We start from the raw sequence: 22,353 nt of genomic DNA on the forward strand, positions 1-22,353 counted from the left end.
ATTCATTGCTGAAACCTTCATGATATTATTAAAAACCTGCCATTAAGGGATGATAAATATGATTAATTAACTGTTATTCATTAAGCTCTTTCACAGACCTTTATGTACTGTGATTTATTTCACATCTTACCTAAATATTGTCATCAATTTAGTGAAATATAGAGTGCAAATAACCACACATTACAAAGACTAAGTGGCTTAAATAGGCCATTCATTTAAATTCTCCACCTGTCCAACATCTCAGTGTCCTCCCCAGTGGCACTGTCAGGAAATTACATCATTACACCATTTTTAACTAGGAAGCCCGAGGGCATGGAGCTACTTGATCCATCTTCATCTGTCTCCCTCTCTCAGATGTCGTCCACATCATAAAACTCCAGCAGACTGTACAAACACACGCCACGAAAGCCGAGGAAACACATCGTGAAGGAGCGGTGACATTGACAAAGTGAGAGTGCAGCCATAGTGCAATGTAACAGCACGCTGCCACTTATAAAAACACCTGCTCCACACTGTCAGCAACTTAACCTTCTATCACCTAAATCCCCAGAGGAGGATTATATGTGACAGATGTAAGACAGGAGGGGGGTCAGGGGCTGTGGGGGTGACAGGGGTGAGGTGAGGAGTGGGGTGACAGAAGTGACTTAATAGGTAAAAGTTTTTTGGAGAGGGATGAAAATAGAAAACCAGCTGAAGGAGAGACAGGAAGAGAGAGGGTGCAACAAACAAGTCTACGAGAGAAGTAATTAGAAAGGGCAAAAGAAGGGTGTTGAAATCAGACACGTCATTAGCTTGTACAAAATAACGACATAGGAGATATTTAATGTTACATTTCCGAAAATAATATTGTGCTCTGGCCAATTCAAACTACCCATTGTGTCTTTCTGTGTTTGAATATATGAAGTCACCTGACACCAAATATTCCTATGTGTGTGTATATGCTGTTTTATGCATAATTGTTTGTTTTATGCATATGTCTTAACATTGGCTATGTAAGACTATATATGGAAAATACTAACTTCAACATGCTAACATGCTCAGATCGACAGTGTTAACATGCTCAAGTGTGGCACAAAATCTTTTTAATTACCACTAAACACAAAGCATAGCTGAGGCAGTGGAGAAATACAACTTTTCTCTTGAAGCACATGAATGTGTGTACCAAATTTCATTGTAACACAAGAGGAAAAGTCAGGTAGCCACCAAAGTCTTTGAGAGACACTGTCTAGGAACCATAAATACTTGAAACCTTTACCTGCTGGTGTGAGATTAAAAGACAGGGATTACCAAAGTCATTGGAAATTAGAGCCTGACCAATAAATCAGCCGATACTGGCTTTAAAAAAAATAAAATAAAATAAAACGATACTGGCATTCGCAATATATTTAATGAAGAGTAAAAGGAAAATTGTTTATAGTAATTCTGAAACAGTGTCACCTTCACACATTTTAACCACCAGACAGAACCAGTTAAGCACCAGTTACTTTTCTCAACCTAAAATGTCCTGTTCAGTAAATGTTTTGGTCACAGTTCATTACAAATGAAATGTAAGAGATCCTTGGCAAATATGTCTGTTTTAGCAACCTCACCCTTTATCATTATTATTATTATTTTTATGTGCAGATTTGGGAATGAAAACAAACAAGAAGAAGATTTCACCTCAGTAGGAAGGAGTTAATTCCTTGTCAGCTATGTTGTGGGTTTTGTACAGTGTGTCTATAAGGATGATAAATGTGCTTTTTCACAGCTGAAAGGCAGCTAATGGAGCAGGCAGACTTGTTAGACAAAAGGCACTTTAACAAGGACATGAAAGACACAAAGGACATAGGAGTGTTCCTGAATTAACTCATCCTTCACCAGATGACAGATCTAACAGTTAGACTGTGATTGGGTGTCGTATTGTTGCAGAACCTGTATCATCCTACATGTTGTGACGAGGATTTTCAGTCACTCCATCAAGCTTTTCTTTGTGATGGCAAAGTATTACTGCTGATGTTGTGGTGTATCTGTGAGGTGATAAAAAATATGAGAGGGGGGTATAAGTAATGGCTGTTTTTCATTTTTTGCCAAAATATTACTTTTCTGAGATGTAATTTTGCTTGGAAACTAATTCAGGATGTCACATTTATTTAGCCTTTAATACCTAAACAATAAGATCCCTGCCTTGGATCTTTGTTAAATTGATGGCTTGAAGCATTCAGTGCTATGGGATGGCATTTTGTTGGTGTCAACCTTTACATTGTGTTTCCTGCTCCTGCTTCATTGTAAAAGCCACACCAGCTAAATCCAAAGTGAACTTGCAACAGTAGGAAATGATTGGTTTGCATTATCAGGAACACAATACAACTCTGATATGATTGGATTAGAGTGAACATTAAAAAGGCTAATGTGGCTAATGTCAGTGACATAGAGATGTAGATGTAAATAATTTATCAACAATTAATTGTACTATCAGTTATAAAGGTTCTGCATTAGAAAGCAGTATCTGTATAGTCTGGGGTGGGGTGCTGCTACAGCATGTCCTTTTTGCTGTTACTTTTATACTGAGGGCCTGAAGTATCAGGTACTGTCTGTGTTACCACTTTGCTTGACACTGTCTTCCTTCAGCTCTCTTTAAGTACTTATGGGCTTAACCACTCAGCTCTCTCAGTACAAGTTATGACTGTTTAATCCCATCAACAACAGGGATTGCTGTCAAAGCATCACAGAATTTGAGAAATGACAGAGGGAGTACAAGTACACTTCAGTAGAAAAATGTTGATTCATGACTTCTCAAAACCCCACTGGCTAACTTCTTTAAAGCTTCCCGGACTTTTCTGACCAGATTAATCTTCCACACTCTGACTCAAACTTTTTTTCTTCAAGCACAGCAACACCGGGACTCTCACTGAGGTATTACTGTAGTTTCTCTCCTGCATCAGTTAAGACATACTTTGTGCTGGGGTTATTATTGGTGAGTCTGCCTGGTTTTGGGCAGCCTTCATCAGTTTTTATCCAGACTGGACTCTTTTTCTGGTGGATGATAGAGTTCTTACTAGCTGAGTTTTACTGCAGTGAGCAGATAACACAGGCCACTGTCTAATTTATTTTACTTCTTGACAGTGTCCACAAATGATTTATTACCTCCTGTCACAGGCTCCTGATTGGGCCATTTCTGTCTAATGAAGCAACATTAGCATAAAGAGTTATATGAGGACAACATTTGAGGTCACCCCCTCCTGCCTACTTTACCAGTTGATTGGGGGGACTATTTTTGTATTTGAGGAAAGGGTCTCAGGGGTTTGACTTGGAGAACTTTAACATTTCTATTGTGTGTGTGTGTGTGTGTGTGTGTGTGCGCGCGCGTGTGTGTGGGAATAAGCAAGAAGAGACAAATGTCACTTCTTCAGACCTTGACCTGGAGCCTAAGATACAGAAGGGAGTGTCTCATATGATTTATGATGTGCTATGATCAAATCTGACATATGAAGGAAGGACTAAATGTGTTTAGTGTAATGCAGATGACGTTTGATGACAGTGGTGATTATTCTCTATAAGTTAAATCAACTGTGTAGTATGGAAATTGTTTATTATTATTATTATTATTATTATTGTTATTATTATTGTTGTTGTTATTATTATTATTATTATTATTATTATTATTATTATTATTATTATTATTATTATCATATCAATAACACAAATTGTGTTAGAATCTAAATGATGTAAGAAATATATTGTAGGCTGGTAATAAAGGCTGGTGATTCGCATAGACTACAGGTTTGTGAAGCGAGCGGATTACAGAGAATCAATGAAAGGGCACTGTATGGTTGTTCAGGGCGAATATAAACATTTTGTACTTCCCCAGCCACCGTACTTGTGGTGTCAGTGTTTACTTGCTGTGTTAGGCACTAGATTCGGTGAAGAAATGGCGGAATATTCCCATGTTAAATCAACCAAATTGGTTTTGAAAGGTCTTAACAAAGGGTAAGTTCTTATTTTACTTAGCAGCACTCATTGCTATCGTCTACAGAATCATTAACGGCTAACTTTGTGGATCTCTGCAGCCTGTGCTAGCTTAAGCGATAGTAGCACAGGCTAAAATGAGGACGTTGCGGTGAACACTTCTTTACAGCCCATCTATGTCTATTTTTAATTTAGCGATTAGGCCTTTTAACTTATAATCAACTATTAGTACAGTAATTGTTAAGAGATTTTTATTTGACTGTCCAGCGGTTGTCTGAGACAAGGTAGCGCATTAACACCTTTCTCGGCTGCTAATGCTAACAGCTATAATATCACCCATTGCTCAGTTGTGGAGAAAAAAAGATTATTTCTGTCTCGAAGTAGCTCCAACAGCAGCACAAACATCAACCTCCACATTATGAAACCACTCCCAACCTGACACTCAAACAACAGCAAATAAATCAGCATGGTTTCATTCGCTCAAGACTTACATTTCATGACAAAGATGATGTAAGAACACCAGAGTTGTTGCTTTTTGAAGGCTCTGTAGCATCCTAGAGATTTCATTCATATTGGAAACTAAATGATAGCGGATAACTCAGTGATTGTATAGCCTTGTAGATGCATTTACTATTCCAGAAATTTCCTTTACTGCGTGAGAATCTAAATTTTTGTTTTTAGGTCTCCCTTCGTAAGTAAACATTTGGCCATGTTGAGTCATATTAAATTCTTTTTTATTTGACATAATCATTTTTCATTTCTTTCACAGGAAAAAGAAGAAGCACAAAGATAAGAAGAGAAAGGCATCAGATGAGGAAGAAAAACCTGATATAGTTGGTATGTATCTACTGTATTTCTGTTTTGTAAAAACTAAAAACTAAAGGTATCTGCCATCAACATTAAACTGAGAATTTTTTACTGGCATGTAATTGGCTGAGATAGTCAGGGACGAGGGAGCAAAGTGTCCTTTTTTTTTTTTTATAAAGAGGATTGTGAGGTATGCTGTTGTTGCAAATATAATAGCTGAAAATTAGTGAGAGATTTGCAAAAAAATTCCTTAAGCATTGTTCACAAAAGGTATTGACATTTTGACCACAAAAGTGTTAAAAAAATTATTGACTATTGATAAAGAACCAGCATTTCCTATCCATCCATCCCTTATCTATACCACTTATCCGTTAAGGGTCACGGGGGGGCTGGAGCCTATCCCAGCTGACATTGTGCAAGAGGCGGGGTACACCCTGTATGGATCGCCAGTCCATTGCATGGCCAACATATACAGACAAATAACCATTCACACTCACATTCACACCTACGGGCAATTTAGAGTCACAGGTTAACCTAACATGCATGTCTTCGGACTGTGGGAGGAACCCAGAGTACCCAGAGAGAACCCACGCAGGCACAGAGAAAGCATGCAAACTCCACACACCCGGGCTCGGACCGGGGCACAAACACTGAACCTTCTTTCTGTGAGGCAGCAGTGCTAATCACTGCACCACCATTATATATCCATATATGTATATATATATCCAACTGATATTACAGATATGTTGTGATTTGGAACAAATCTTTAGTATGACGTCTTAATCAATTTGACAGTGAAAGCATATTCCATTTTAGTGTTTTGATGTTTTGGCTGCAGGGCAACTCCTGTGTCTACGTTTGGATCACAGATTGCACCTTTTGAAGAGATAAATTACATTTTGATTGATACAAAGTGATGCAGCAACTTTCTGTTACATCTAAAACAAACATATAGTGCTAATTTTGTATTACAGTTTTTGGTCATATGGTTTGTCACTGAGTTTAGAAGCACCAGCTACAAGTAATCTGCTACCCTGAAATACAGTGGCACTGAGGTAAACATGGTATCAGCTGAGCAGGTTTCTAAGTCAAGATTTTTGTTAATGCTAACCCTAAACACATAGCACATGTTTTATATCAGTACACCTTACTCTAAAATTGTCCTCTGAGTGGAGATTGCATCTTAATGTTACTGTGGCTTTAAAGCACACAGTGATGCCCTCTGTTATTACACCTGTTGACATGGGTCTTTCTACTCACCAGGTGGGTGGTGGTCCATCAGTGGCTTTGGGGAAATTACTGGAACAGTTGCCATAGAGATGCAGAACAACTCATACATCCATGCCCTGGACACTGGACTCTTCACTCTCGGTGCACCACACAAAGGTAAGCAAACACGCTGAGGTGACTTGGAATTCAGCTCCTTCATACTGCCCTTGTGGCTTTTACTCCATATAATCACTCTTTATCAACACAGTAGAACATTTCTGTGTTGAGGGGAGATATCTGACTCAACATATGGTATAATCACTTTTCAATGGTGAAATATGTGTTTCTGAGCTGTATTGAAGGACAGTTCTTTTTACTAATGTTCAAAGTAATGTCCTTTTGTTGTGGTTTAATAATTTATCACCTGAACAATAATTCAATGTTATTTTACATTACCATACAGCTAAATCGTATGACGATGTCCATGCTTTGTTACCATTTTTGAAAAATCTTTTGTTCAATTTACGATTCCATACAGATCCTAGATCCTAATCCTTCAGCCTCTGTGAACACACACACACATATATGTATAACTGGTCCCAGTAGTAATACAACCATAAGATCAGGGGCTGTGACCCCAAGACTACTTTTGGTGGTGTTTCTCAATGGGACTTGGGGACTTCTAATACATACCAGATGTTCTGGTAAACTATTCTAGTCACTTGGTCATACATCCCAGTGTACATTGCTGGACACGCTAGACTGTCTCAGGGGCATCTTTTGCACAGCTTGCAACTTGTGTGTGTTTTTTATCTGCATTTTAAATTATTATGAAAATTCAACAGCTGTTTTCAAACTGTTGTACAAACTTGAAGAACCTAAAACTCAATTTTGAGGTTGCATTTACTGTAGGCTCCAGGCGTTGGTGGATGAAGGGGGGTTTTGCCTTCAGTCCACAAAGCAGTAAGTATTTAAGTAGTAAATCCAGACACCAGGCTGCAAAAGCTGGGGTTGAGTTGAGGGGAAGGACGGAGCTCACTCTGAGTCTTCACTCACTTCTGCCTTCAGGCACTTCTGAGGGAGTGGTGCTCCTTGCCACAGTCTGCCCGGAGAGAGACATTACTAACAATTAATTCAGCCCACGTTTTGTGAGAATCAGTGAAAATGGTTTGAGATTGAAACATCCCAATTCCCTTAGTGGGTCCTCATCCTCTGCATGCACATAAGCTCATTTCCAGGAGATGAAAGAGGACGCAAGCTAGCAGTATAGAAAGAGAGATTAGAGATTTTCCCCTCTTTGCTGGATTTTCTGCACCGACGGCACACTGTGGATGATACAGCCTTTTAGAAAGCTGCAGAAATGTTCACATTCACCTGCAGGTCAGAGAGAACATGCTGATGTTCTCTTAGCCAACTCAGAGGTCACAGTCTGACATATTCCAACGGATAATCAGCCCATTGAAAAAGCCGCTTATGTCACATTTTACCTCTGCTTTATTAATGCTTCCCTCGTTAATGGCTCACATACTCTGTTCTTCTTTGACCAGATGCCTGTGTGACACACTACAAATTGCACAAAATTTTGATTTATCGTAAAGGTCAGGAAGGGCCCTAAACACAGGCAGGTTTATGAAATCATAAAGGAGCACAAGAGACCTCAGCATAAGATAAAGAATTTAAATGCAACACAACAGCTCTTTCGGGATCATATTCCAAATATTTAAGTGCTTGTGAACTGCACACAGATCAGCACAGCACTGCATAGCTAGAGGGTTTGCATTATTAATTACAAGAATGCATAAGTGAAACATGAAACGGGTCTTAAGGATAACCTTGCTGTGAGAAGAAATTATGCACATTTTTATAATGATACATGATTGTTACACAGTTATTAATTAAACACTACATTCTCCTCTTTGTGTGGCAAAAGCTTTTTCTGTCCGAACTGAAAGATCAGTGTCCAGAATTTGGTTACAAGTCAGAGCATCATAGAATATTTTAACTTAGCTGTTGGCTTGCTGAATAATTTTAACTGGTAGACAGAAGCCTAATTATTTATTAATTCAATGATTATTCATACAGAGGTGTCTAGTGAGAACAGAATTACATAAGTCTGAAATCAACAATATGGGATAAAACAAATTAAAAACAAATCAAAAAATGATCAAAAATAAAGGAAACAAAATGACACTGTGTTTGACAAGCAATACTAACAACCATAAAATGTTTAAGAGGTAAAGATTGTTTTATATGTTTCAGATGATGAAGGACCAGACCCTCCAGAGCAGTTTACTGCCATCAAGGTCTCAGACTCACGGTGAGTACACAAAGACAAACTGCACATAGTATTTCCATCCATAGATAATCTCTCACCCACAGATTTATAACCCCACTTCAGCATTTTATATGAAGGATCTCTTTTATATGGTTTAGATGCACCAAAGTAATTTACACTTCCATGGGCAACCTCTCCTTGCTGCCTGTTGTAGAGCTTTTTCCTATGTGTTAGTTTCAGGTGCTAGTTGTCATGAAGAAAAACATTGAGTCATGTGCTGACCATTAGATTAGCCTTCCTTATGTGGTCTCCTTCTGAAGCATTAAAGCCAGTGCCATTTCATTTTGTGATTTTTGGCTGTTGCAGTGTAGCCTTGAAGTCTGGATATGGAAAGTACCTCGGTATCAACTCTGAGGGTTTGGTGGTGGGACGTTCTGATGCCATTGGCTCCAGGGAACAATGGGAACCAGTCTTTCAAGATGTGAGTAAATCCTCTTCTAAATTTGACTCTGCTAATCTATGTAAGTTACCACTTGAATTTCCTGAAGGAAACCTCCCCAAAGGATCAATAAAGTTCTTATCTATCTATCTATCTACTTAAAATCAAGCAGAGGGGCCTCTCAGACTATGGCCAACACTGAAGTGAATCTTTTCTCCATCGTACCTGGGTGTTATTTATTTCTTCCTGTCCCATCCTAGTCCTGTGACTTGTGCTGTAGCCAATCCCAAAACCTTTCCAGTCTCATGTAATTATTTCCCCAGGCTGATTTAAATGTGTGATGCGTTTAATGGACTTCACTGGAGATGGGATGGGATGTTAACCACACTAAATCCTGAAGGCATGTTGATTAAAGCAACAAAAATAATGGCTGTTTTACAGTTTTGTTTTAATTGTCTGCATGATTACAGTGGCTGCCAACTAATAGCTTAATAGACCCTGTGGAATTGTGTTTCCACTTGAGTGTAGCCCTTCACTGTGTGGCTTTGTTAGTCTTAAGAGAGATTTTGGTTAAATTTGTTTTGAAAAAAGTACAGTCATTAAAAAAAGTACTTTAGTTACTGAAGTATGTTTCAGCACTGTGTCCAGTCTAATTTGTAGTTGTGCTTGTTAAAAGCAGAATCAGAATCAACATGATTGGCTGATGAGTATGTTGACAATTTAATAAATTTGACTTAAGTTATCAGTGGTTCTGAATAAAGACTAAACTTACACACAATGCAGAGAACAAATTTACATTATAACAAAGATGGTGATTTAATTAAGATAAAAAACACAAACACAAAGCTATTATGTAAATGCAGGAGCTGTACAATGTACAGGGCAGTGTCTATATATAGTATAGGTCAGATTTTACTGAAAGAAAGCAATTACCTAGTTTGATAACAGATGAATCAATCTAATCATTTTTAAAGCCAAATTATCAAAATGTTATCCGTTCCAGCTGCTCAGATGTGACCATTAAATGCTTTTTTGTCATAAATAATTAGAAACAAAATGTTGTGGTTAGATAAAACAACACATTTGTAAAAGCTGATTTGGGTTTTGCAACTACCAGTTACTTTGATCATCATTTAATCTGGCAATAATTCTGTCTTTATTATTATTATGCTGTTTTGTCTAATAAATGTCAGAAAAAAAGTAAAAAAATGAAATGCCCATAAGTTCTAATTAAAGTGTGTTTGTATTGTAAATTATTTATATCTCTATGAATACCCACATGAACAGTAATTAGTTTTTGAGAAAAATAAGTACACATATTTTTTTGCAGTTTTGGCATATCAATATTTATTTATTTATGTATTTATTTAATTTATTTATTCTGTCCCCTGCCTTTCACGCCTCGCCTCATGGCTGATTGGAGTTAAGCTCATGAGAGATAACACTTAGCTCTAGTCATGAACAACAAATTCATTATGCAGAATGAATTTACCTTATCACTGTAGAACGTTCCTCGCCTTGATGCTTTGTTGAACCTATAAACAACCTTCCCCGGCACAACCTTGAGACTCTTTTACATCAAATATCAGGCAACCTTCCATGCCTGTCACAACAACCAATCCCACTGCAATTCTATCTAATCTACTGCCTTCTCTGTTTTCTCTGTGTTCTGCCTCAGGGCAAAATGGCTCTCATGGCAGCAAATAGCTGTTTCATCTCCTACAGTGACAGTGGGGACATTGTGGCCAAGAGCAAGACAGCAGGGGATGACGAGATGGTGAAGGTGATGTGTAAATTGCGTTCTTCCACAAGGTTGCATGTTAATCCTTTCATTTTAAGCATGCGATCTCAGCGAGGACTTGACTCTTGAGATGGAAGGGGGAAAAATGTTTGTGACCTCACTTCAGGGGGTTCAAGGTATTGATATTTAATTCACAACTTCTCTCTCTGTTTTTTTTTTTTTTTACCTGAATGATGAACAGATCAGATCGAGTGCAGAACGAGAGGTCAGGCGTAAAGATGACATTGCAGATGAGGACAGGGGCAACGTGAAGTCCTGCGAGATCAATTATGTGTACGTAACCTCCACTGTGTATAACTTCAGTGCTGACTTATTACACAAGCAGCCCAGTCAAAAAACAAATGAAGGAAACCCATGTTGGATTTTCTGCATATAACTTTCAAATTAACTGTAAGATCAGTAGACCTTTTTGAATTTAATGAGTGATTTAAGATCAGAAGTCTATCCATCCATTTTCTGCCACTTATCTGAAGTCGGGTCGCAGTAAAGTTATTTAACCTAGGTACTTAAAAATTAGGGCACTGTGAGGAGGAGGACAGGCTGCTGTTATAAAGGTAGTTTTAATTTATTTGACCAGAGTGCAAGCCAGTGCACCAGTCCTGTAATAATCTTTGTGAAACCTCCATATTGAGGTGGATGAAATATTAGCAACAGCTGTGGTTCCCAACCTGTGGGTCAGGACTCCCACAATGGGGTCATAAGATGAATACAAATGTCCTACACAACATTAGCTTCATTTTTCATTTTTCAGACTTATCTCTTATTTTTACTTTTTCCCTCCTGTGAATCGCTGAATAATTTCACCACAAATTATCTGAATAAGGCAAGGGGAACAACTATTATTCTTTCACCTGGTTACCAGCGGGAAAATGTAACCAAGTAACCAAGTAAACATACTTGTGTTTCACAACATTTTGGCATTTTACAGTTTAAGCAGTATGCTCTGCAGCATCCTTTGAAATAAGCACTTTGTTCTAATTGAGGGGGAAAACAGTGATTTTCTTTCCATTATCCTCACATTGTGTCAATCTGCATCGACCAGATTTTGACGGCAAAATCACATATTATTCCTTTAAGCTACCGCCCCATCAATCCCGCACCTTAAAGATGCAATTGATGGTCTGCTGTTAAGAGAGGGATGAGGAAGCAGGCAACACCGCATTTTAGCTTCCGATGCTGCAAGTGTTTTATATACGGCCCGTCTGTGGCCCATTAAGTTCTAGGCAATATGTCTGAAGCTGTTTTTTTTTTTTTTTTTTTTTTTTTTGCTTGGCATGCTTTGGTTTGTGTTCCCTCTCTATTTTTTATTTTTTTTTTTTTTAGATGAATGCTGGGGAAATGGACTCGTCATGTTGACATGTTGATAATGGCTGCCCTTGAGCCTGTGTCTTGATGTAGTGTTTAGCGTCTAAAATGCCTTTCAGGATGGAGTGCAGCTTGGGAATCATAAAACAACAGACAGAGCAAAGAAAAACTACACATCAAAGAAAGATCTCTTGGTGGTTTATAGCACTGCTGTGCAAGATATTTAAATGAAGTGTTAAGATAGTTTATATTCAAATAACAGATCATTTTAAAGTTGTTCCAATCACATTTATATGGGAAAATATTCATGAAGGGGGATGATGTCCTCACAGCCTTTCACAGGCCAGTGTTACCTTGATGCAACAATAGTAGCACTTAGTAGATACATGTAGAAATTCAGGCTGAAATTATGTTTAATGTTCTACGTTAATTATTGGACTCCACCGGGAAAACGTCCTGCCTTAGCTGATTATTTAAATCAAAGCACTGTACGTATTGATTTGTGGCAGCTAGTAGGCTTAGCCATTCAGCCTACTGTGGCTGCCTCTGTCAACATTTAAATACTCTGCTTTAGTCAATACTTGGGCTCATTATCTTATCCTCTTTTTTTAAGATTTAGCCTCTTTGAGCCTTGATGTCAGATCTCTAAAGAAAAGGATAAGTTGTGAAAATTTCTATAATTGTGAGTCAGTGTTAATGTGAGTCATTTCCCTTTCCACAACCTTTTGTAATTGTCTCATTAATGTTGCCATGTGAATTACAGGAAGAAGTTTCAAAGCTTTCAAGATCGGCGGCTCAGGGTTAATGAGGACACTACTTCCACATTAAAGAAAGCCAGAATGGATGGGAAGTTTCATGAAGCTTTGCTTGACAGGTGTGAAAATAAGCTCTTTATATTTTTAGTGTCAAACACTGTGTAGTTTTGTCTTATAATCACTCTCCTTTAAGTGTTCTTTTCTCTCAAAAGAAAAGTTATAGAAGAGGTAATTAAATTCAGACTGTAGGTATTTCTGCTAAATTTAAATTACATCAAGGACTATCAGAACATTCACACACAATAAAATGCAAAGCCAATTAAGAGGATTGCATTCAAGATTAATTCATTGGTGTTCAAAATCCAAATAAATCTCATATAAAATACAAAAGTAAAAATAATTTATTCATAAATTCAATGTGTGGAGTATATAAAGTGTAAATTACATGTTTCTGAATTTGCTTCCATTGATAGAAGAGTGATTTGTATAGATCCAGACAAAAGGCTTACATAAAAGCTTAATGCTCACACTGCAGTGGGACCAGCCTTGATTCATACAGTCATGGTCAAAATTATTGGCACACCTGAACTTCAAGGACATAATTCAGAATATCTTCAGAAATTAATGCAAATTATGTACAAAATTTGTACAACCAGAATATTTTAAGAAAATGTCAAAAGCTATTTATTAACAACACCAACAAATACTTTCACATAATGACATAAAAAATACAGCCATAATATAAACCCCAGACACAATTATTGGCACCCTTCACTTATATAGGTTTCCAGTGCCTTTGGCAGTGGTGATGGCCTTGAAACATTTCTTGCAGCCATCAAGAAGCTTCTTGCATTTTTTTGTCTGAATTTTGAAAATTCATAGGCACATTGTTCAGGAAATGTGTAACAGTTTGTTAACAGGAGATTTTATGAGTTATTTGATTTTGGGTGTAGACACTGAATTGACAATAAAATAATGGATTGATTGTATACTGTTTTTTTTGTTTTTTTTCAATACAGGAGAAGCAAAATGAAAGCAGACAGGTACTGCAAATGAAGACTCAACTTTGCAGATTGCTGCCACGTCTTTGTAAATGTCATCATTTTGTAGATTTGGCCTTTTAATCTCACAGTAGCTGTTTCTTTTTATATTTTTAATAAACATTACATGGTCAAATCCATTTTGCTGGATTGTTTTTATATTCTGCAGCCAGTTGGAGCCACCTTTGTGTTGACATTTATACATCTCCATTAGCCAATTCATTGTAAGTAATCATCATTTCATTTTGCTATGGATCAAGTGTGAGCTTTTTCATCATCCTCTGACTGTCCAGATGAAATACTTAATAACTCTACAGAATTACTGTGTCTCTAGTAAAATAGCTTAGCAGCTGTTTCATGGATTGAAGATCATGAGTTTTTTACTTGGCACAATGAATTTTAAAGTTCAAGACAATGAGCAGAACAATACAGAGTTGATAGTTATACAGTATGTTTGGCGTAATTTATAGTTGTACACTGTTTGCTTGTAAATAAGAAAACTACTAACTACTTTGTTGTATTACTTAATTAATTTATTTATTTATTATAACTTTATTTATTTATAACTTTGGGAATCACATCACTGCAAAATTCTTTCAACAAAAATGTCAATATAAAGTTGCAACTGATCTGAATGTGGTGCGTATAGCGTATGCCTATCCGCCACATTTAAGTCTTCTCTTCGTTTTTACGGTGAATTTTAAGACCAATCAGAGGCTGTTGCTAGGCGAACCGGAATGGCCTGGCCAATCAGCGTTTTTCTGCAAATGTTAGCTGACGTATGTCGTCATTGGTCGCGACGTGTCTCCTGATTGGCCATGGCCCTCTGGGGAGGAGCGCAGAGAGGTGGAGTCGGAAAACAGATTTAAGCCAAGTTTGAACCGTTGCTTCTGTTTGCTAGTACTGAAGTGAAAAACGTCCTTATCAGATCTGGATGCTTTAACAAACGCTAGAGCTGCTTTTTTTTATCGTTAATGAAGAGGTCTGGATGCTAAAAAAAACTCTGGAGCTGGTTTTTGTCGAACACGAGTGAGAATGGACGCTGAACACACCTGCGGCGCGAAGGTAAGGCAAGTAGTTAGCGGCTAGCGTTAGCATTAACGTTATCGGAGAGCGTTAGCGTTAGCATTTCAGTGTAACTAATTTTTAAAATTCCATTTTCAGTCATTTTTATCGAGTGGGTAAGAGTGTGTTTGTGTTTCTGTGACTAAAGCGTCCCTGACATGAGTTTTGGAGGGTGATAACTGTTTAGTAGTCTGTTTGTCTGTTTACAACTCAGTTTGCATCTCTTTACAGTTACTTTGCAGACTTTGTGCTCCAGTTTATGGCGGATTATCATATCGATGTGATCATTTTATGTTTCTTTGAGGTGGTATTGCATTGTTTTGCGTCTTTAGCATCTTTATATCTATTTATGGTCAGTTTCTTTGTGGTTGTTTTGCATCGCGTTGTGTCTGTAGTTTTGTGACTATTCCAGGTGATTTAACGTTTATATTTGTGGCCATTTTGTGTTTCAGTGTGGCAGTTGAACATCTCATAGTGATCATTTTGCGACTCAGTTTTTCTGGGTTTTTGCGTCGTTTTGTGTGTGTTTTGTAGTTTTGCGGTTGTAATCTGGCCATAGCCGAACGCATGTTGTGCATATTATTGATGAGAACTTTCTCTGTGGTGCCTTGAGATTTTATTGAGCTTAGTTTTGTGTTAAATACAAACTTGAAAACTAGATTTTAACTCTGTGCTCCTCCACAAGTTCTAAGCCTCAAGAGTAGGTCACAGTGTATGAGCTGAGATTAGAAATAGTTATAAAAAGCTATTTTTAAAATTGCTTTTTTTCCTGTGTGATCAATAAAGTCATTCTAGTGACATAATTTAGTCTAGGGCTGCAGCTAAAGATTGTTTTTCCCATTAGTCAACGATTATTTCTGTCACAACCTCCATCTCTGCTTCCTGTGGGCGCAGCACCTGCTCTGGGCTCCACCTTATACCTCACCTGCTGAAGTCTGCACACTTGAACGCGGATGCGGGGTTGAGGGTTTGTTGTCTGTAATGTTACATATGGATGTCGGAGGAGAGGACTAGAGCTACCCTCTCCCTGCCAGCACAGCCACTGTGAGCAGATAGCGAAGTGCACCTGTGATTTTTCAGAGACCTACAACACTTGTAGGAGCTTTTCTTGCTTTTCTTGTCTTTGACGTTGTTGTCAACCCGTCGTCTCTGCAGCTCTTCCACGGACACGAAAAACAGGAAGCAGGGAAAGAAACGTGAACGTAAACGATCTTTTGATTTTTGCCTTTTTTTTTCTCCTTGCTTTTCACGTTGATTAGTGTAGATTAGTGTCTTACTTTTCTATCTTCTGACAGTTTGAAGTTCAATTCTCAGAAAGTCTGCTTTTATTTTGATGTGTTAAAAGTCACATCTTTATATTAAGGTTTGTTTGTTTTCTCCACAGGATTCAAACTTCAACCATTAAAGCACAGAGAGAAGAGACAGACGTGAAGACATTTCCAGAAGGTGAGCATTAGTTTATTATTAATTAGTATTTTTCAACAATGTAGCTGCAAAAAAGTTTTAAAAATATGGAAAACTAATATATATATATACAGAAAATGGAAAATCTTAGATTAGAATAGAAACCCCTTTAATAACTAGTTTTAAAAAGTAAGTATTAAGAATAAATTTCAAACCATAAAGGAATAGGTCTAAAAAATAAGGCGAGAACATTTAACAAACCTCATTTAATAGGTTTGATAAATAAGGTTTAAACCTTTAAATGTTCAACCTTTAAAGTCTGTGTAAAGCAAATTCAGAGATTTGTCTATAAAAAACATTATGTTAGAATACACTGGTTAAAGTGAGGCAGTAATGCACTTGTTGCCATAATAACACACTAGTTATCACAAAGTGAGTTTATTATCAGTATAACATCATTATACTCAAGAAACAAGTTGCATTGTTTATGCAGTCATATTACTGGTATTTAGTCCTTGAAGACAGGCCATTTGATCAACAAAAACAAAAAAGCTCCGGTGGCTAAAACATTTACGGAATAGCATGCTAACAGTCTCTGTACCGAGTGGGCGTGGTTTCAGCTCCTCATTTTTTCATGATTTTGAAATGAGTGTTAAACATTTTAAAAGTATAAAACCATAAATATAAAAACAGGTCTAAAAATTAAAACATGACAATCATAACATTTTTTCTTAAAATAAAATGCAGTAAAATGATTTGTATAACTTCAGTTACAAAATAGAGTAATGCAACTCAAAAGTTTATAAAGAGACTATTCCAGACAACATTTAACAAATCACAGCTAGATAATGGCAGACATTTGACCACAAGGAAACACTTGCTGGAGATGGTTAGAGTTAAGGTTAATGTAGTTATGAGCACATTTTCCAAAGATGAAGATGTCTACGAAGCATCTTTGTGATCATTTAACTGCTTGTGATACAGTTATTAAATAGTTTTGTCATAAGCCGTTTAATGTTCTCCAAGGTGTTTAATAAGGTCTTTGGAAAATGTGCCCATGACTACATTATAGATGGTAGAGAAAAACAAAGTGTTTTCACTTGAACAACTGTTTAAAGCAATTAGATGGTGGAGGTCTTTCATCTAATTAACAGCTTCATAACACTTTTGTTTTCTTTCATCCACTTCAGGTCTTCAGCTGCTGTCGTCTTCTCCTCCTGCAGAGACAAGAACACCTGTTAATCACAGAAACTGATCAGTAAATCAAAATATTTTTATGACATACTATTCTGACATTTTTTGATGTTTTTCTTCCTTACTAAAGACAATGTAAGGAATGCCTTACTATATTATGACATTTTTTCTTGTGTTTTGACACCTTACTACACTGACCTCTTTTTTTTTTTGAATGCCCTACTAAACTGTGACATGCAGCTTAAGACAAAGGAACTATCTTAAAGTAGCCATCCTACCTTTGTTTTCCACAGACACACATACACCTCTACACAGTGTTTGTGGGTTAGATTAGATTTTCATTTTGGTAATGACAATTGCAATATAAGTACTTAAATCCAATCTATTACTGTGTATGTAGTCCTGGTTATACTGTTCATATTGTGTATAATTTTTATATATTATTGTATGTTATCTTGTTTTATATTTTGTATATATAAGGCCGTTTTATATTTTTGTTGTTGCAACACTGAATTTCCCCATTGTGGGACTGATAAAGGATTATCTTACTCAAATAAATACTTCTGAACACTGAATATTTTGCCAGTCTGTTTGATAGTATATGAAAGTGAATATTTTTAGCCTCAATTATACATTTTAACTGCAAGCTATAAGTAAAGAATATTTGGAATTTCTGCATTACAAAATCACTTTTGTGACATTAACTCAAAAATGGAGAATCTCAACTCAAAAGTTACACTTTGTCATACAGTTTTTGATACATTACTATACTATAACATTTTTTGACACCTTAATGTATATGGCATTTATTGTCCTTTTTTAATACCATAATATACTGTGATATTTTTATGCCTCACTATAACATTTTTTTACATTTACATTTTTATTCCTTACCATTTTTATGCCTTAGCATACTATGACATTTTTTGACATTTTTGACCAAATACAATACTATGACATTTTTGATGCCTTACCATAACGTGACATTTTTACTTCTATTTTGGATTACTATTACTTCTGCTTTGCTTTCATATTATAGATTACTTTTACTGTTACTTCTAATATCAGATTACTTTTACCATTACATACTACTTTTCTTGTTTACAAGAAACTTTTACTGTTACAAACTACATCGAGTAACCAATTACTGACTATTACATCTTACTTCTGATATTGGTAATTACTTTTACATTACCTCTATTGATACATATTACTTATACATTATTTTTATAATGCCGATTACTTCTATTATTACACTGTTCTGATATACTCAATACTGAACATAAACAGTTTAATGTCACCTTACTATACTATGACTTTTTAGACCATTTTTGATGCCCAACTATACTGTGGCATTTTTTGACGATTTTTTTTGCTATGACAGTTTTTGATGCCTTAATATACTATGACATTTTCTGATGCCTTATTATACTACAACATTTTTTGAACATTTTTCATGCCTTACTAAACAGTGCTCTGTGTTGGACAGTTGACGTAAGGCTGTTTGTGAATTACCTGGAGGCCTCTGTCTTGGTCTCAAAGAACTTCTTCATTGTACGAAGACTGTGTGATCGTGGACTACGTCTCTGTGATCGCGGACAATGTTTCTGAGATTATGGACAATGTCTCTGTGATCATGGACTATGTCTTTCTGATCGTGGACGATGTCTCTGAGATCATAGACGCTGTCTCTGTGACCTTCGACAATGTCCGTGATCGCGGGCAGTGCCGTCAAATCGGTGACCCCCGTCTCCGCCGATTCTATCGCAAGGTCTCTACGAAGCATGGACAATGTCTCTGATCATGGACAACGTCTCTCTCATCTTTGACAAGGTCTCTGCGATCGTGGACAAGGTCTCTGATCATGGACGATGTCTCCCTCATCCTCAACAATGTCTCTCCGTTCACGGACCATGTCTCTGCGATCGTGGACGATGCCATGGACAATGTTGTGGACAAAGTGGTGACACCTGGAAGGAATCACAAAGAAATATACAAAGGAAAATGATCAATTCTCTACTACCTATTCCTCATCAACAGTTTAACCATTAAACACAAATAAATATTCAACATTACCTCCGAACCAGAACATTTAACAAACATTAGACGGCTGTTTCAGAAAATCAACATTTGACTGTCATCACCTCCTGAAGAACCAACAACAACAAATATTTGGAAAAAATAAAATGAATATTAATTGTGTGTCTATACACTAATCACAAGTAGTCATGTATGTTTCTGTGAACTGCACAATAATAATAAACACTATCAGTTAAGTTAATTTTTGGATGCAGGATTTTAACTTGTGTTGTTTATTATACTTCAGTAAAAAGTCTGAGTATTTCTTCCACCACAGATGGTCACATACAGAATCATTATTTCAAATTTCAACCTCCTTATTGTCCAAACCACTTTTGCCAGTGTACTTGTGCCTCAGACCTCTTACTATTTAAAGAACTGTATAAATCCAATACTGCAAGATACAAGCAAGTAACTGATATCATTTTTTCCAGCACAACCTGGGTTATTTGGATATGTAAGTTTCTATAATGCCACATGACATTATAACTAGTTATAAGACAATAAACGAAAAAAATAAAAAAATTAAACAGAACTAAAATGTATTAGATTTAATTCATTTTTCAACAGAAGAAAACTATGTGCACATGTTTAGAATCTTCATCCATGAAGCCCAAGGTCTCAAGTAACAAACAAAACAAAAATGAAGTCTCTAGTGCACACACAGGCAGAAATATTTACATTTATATCTATACGTCCGATCGTTTTTTGTTTTTTTGTTTTTTTCACTGGAGTCATTCTAAACCATACCATAGTTTCTGACCAGGGTCAGGCAGAGAGCTACATCAGGCACACACTGCACTTCCATGGCACAAAACTGTTCAAAATATGGTCACCACTATCTCCAAAACTTCTATATTCAAAATCTCTGAAAACTCCCTCGGTTTCCCCCGGGTCATTATCGCGACAGAGCCGCATCTCGGCGGCCGTATCCTTTGCCAGCTACATTAGATCTCTAAATGCTAAGGACACAGGACACACACATGCTGTAACTCTCATTGGATCAGCTTTTTTCGCACGGTTCAACAACACAGGTTATGATTGGTTTACACAGTCAATATGGTTGCCATGAATTTCAATAATCAGAACACGGTAAAAAATAGTTTTGATAATAAATAATGCATTAGTGAGGACACAAAAAAGGGATTTATCGACTTATTTTTTACCCGGAAATTCCGAAAAATTACATCAGTTTCCATGATGGATTACAAAGCGCCTAGAAGGAGCAGAATCGCATGTTGAAAACACAAAATAGAGCGGAGCAGTTTTTAAAGTAAGTTTCTACACAAATGCATTACAGAAATATTAATGAAAGTATCAGACGAGCACTTTTCCAGCTGTCCGCATTTTCTGTTGTTGTGTGGTTTAAGTGAAAAAAGTGTAGAATTGGTCGTTACATACTGTAAATATATTTTTAAAATCACCCTCTGACCAACAGTCAAAATTAACACACTTATAAACAACTCACGAGACATTTTACAATGCACCTGCACTGTTTTGCATTATGTGACTTTCAGTCAAATAAAAGAATCTTTCCAGTTTCATCACTGAAGTTTCTTGAAAATAGTAATCTCGTCTCGTTCTCCTGAGCTGCGCGTATCGTCACAGGGCTAACAGATATTAATCATTATAACGGAACCAGAACATTCTCCAAACATTAGAGGTGTCTCTCAGAAAATGGGCTGTTTTCTCAGATATGACAGGAAAAAGTATCACGTCCTTAGGAGGCAACAACATAGTATCTAAAATGTTTGAGGCTCAAACTTGTGGAGGAGCAAAGAGTTTTCAAGCTTGAATTTAACATATAACTGAGCTCAAGCTCAGATACCACAAACAAATTTCTCATCGCTAATATATACAACTGTGGGTCAACAGATAGCCATGGACGGATTACTGCCACAAATCTACGAACAAAAACGACAGACAAAAAACATGAGACGCAAAACAATCACTATGAGATGCAATATGAACTGCCACAATTAAACAAAAAACCACCTCAAAGAAATGTAACAACAGAGACGCAGTAAGAACGAATGCAAAGAAACAACGAAGCTGATCATAAATAGATGTAAAATAGACAAGTGAAGACGCAAATGCTCACAGCGACATGATAATCAGACAAACAAACTACTGAACAGTCACCGAGCCTCTGCAAGGTGCCCTCAACTCATGTCAGGGGCGCTAGCCACACAAACACAAACAGGGATTTAAACGGACTCTCAAGAGCTCATGTTTTCACCGTGTATGGGTCCACAACTCATGTCAGGGATGACTCAGTCACGGAAACACAAACGATTAAAAATAGAGTTAATGTCAAAAAAATTCTTTAAAAGAGAAGGCTAGTGCTATCACTCGCCGCTAATGCAAATGCTAACGCTAGCCGCAAGCTAGTTCGCTCTTTAGCCTTACCTTTGCGCCGCATGTGTAGTCAGCGTCCAGCCTCACTCTGTTCGACAAAAAAGCAGCTCCAAAGCTTGTTTTAGTATCCATGCTTCTTCGGTAATTAAGTTTTCTCACAGTACTAACAAACCGAGGCAATGGCTCAAAGGTTGGTTTTAATTTGTTTTCCGACTCTGTTCCTCGGCCTCTCTGCGCACCTCACAGAAGGTCATGACGACACACGACGCAGCCAATGACAACACACGCAAGCCATGAACGGCAGAAAAAACGTACATGTTAAATGTCGTCATTTTGTAGATTTGTCTTTTTAATCTCACAATAGCTGTACTTTTTGTTTCTTTTTATATTTTTAATAACTATTATGGGACATGGTCAAATCCCATTTGCTGGATTGTTTTTATATTCTGCAGCCAGTGGGATCCACCCTTGTGTCGACATTTATACATTTCAGGTTCTCCACTGGCCAGTTCAGTCTAAGTAATGATTATGAGGCTATTAAACAGCTGCTTCATGGATTGAAGGTCATGAGTTTTTTACCTGGCACAATGAATTTTAAAGTCCAAGACAATGAGCAGAACAATACAGAGTTGATGGGTATACAATATGTTTGGCATAATTTATAGTTGTACACTGTT

The 22,353-nt window shown here is 37.0% G+C and overlaps 1 protein-coding gene and 1 long non-coding RNA gene across 2 annotated transcripts; both read left to right on the plus strand.

The window, feature by feature from the left end:
* Nucleotides 1–3,811: 3,811 nt before the first annotated feature.
* Nucleotides 3,812–13,716, plus strand: LOC108902600 (protein FRG1). The gene is made up of 9 exons (XM_018704523.2): nucleotides 3,812–3,966; nucleotides 4,715–4,782; nucleotides 6,016–6,138; nucleotides 8,221–8,278; nucleotides 8,603–8,717; nucleotides 10,354–10,458; nucleotides 10,658–10,749; nucleotides 12,545–12,655; nucleotides 13,556–13,716. The coding sequence occupies exons 1-9, from the start codon at nucleotides 3,908–3,910 to the stop codon at nucleotides 13,590–13,592; spliced, it is 768 nt and encodes a 255-aa protein (XP_018560039.1). The 5' UTR covers nucleotides 3,812–3,907; the 3' UTR covers nucleotides 13,593–13,716.
* A 506-nt stretch (nucleotides 13,717–14,222) lies between these two features.
* Nucleotides 14,223–17,799, plus strand: LOC127140550 (uncharacterized). The gene is made up of 3 exons (XR_007811042.1): nucleotides 14,223–15,843; nucleotides 16,026–16,087; nucleotides 17,236–17,799. It is a non-coding gene; the product is annotated as an uncharacterized LOC127140550 (long non-coding RNA).
* The last annotated feature ends 4,554 nt before the right edge of the window (nucleotides 17,800–22,353 follow it).

Source organism: Lates calcarifer, unplaced genomic scaffold (genome assembly GCF_001640805.2).
Source record: "Lates calcarifer isolate ASB-BC8 unplaced genomic scaffold, TLL_Latcal_v3 _unitig_4858_quiver_919, whole genome shotgun sequence".
Classification (NCBI taxonomy): domain Eukaryota; kingdom Metazoa; phylum Chordata; class Actinopteri; family Centropomidae; genus Lates; species Lates calcarifer.

What these genes read in the sequence shown, in the direction of transcription:
- LOC108902600 (XM_018704523.2), top strand. Translation starts at nt 3,908, where the DNA reads ATGGCGGAATATTCCCATGTTAAATCAACCAAATTGGTTTTGAAAGGT. An exon ending in AGAAAAACCTGATATAGTTG is followed by an intron (nt 4,783 to 6,015) that starts GTATGTATCTAC and finishes TCTACTCACCAG; the next exon opens with GTGGGTGGTGGTCCATCAGT. An exon ending in GGGATGACGAGATGGTGAAG is followed by an intron (nt 10,459 to 10,657) that starts GTGATGTGTAAA and finishes AATGATGAACAG; the next exon opens with ATCAGATCGAGTGCAGAACG.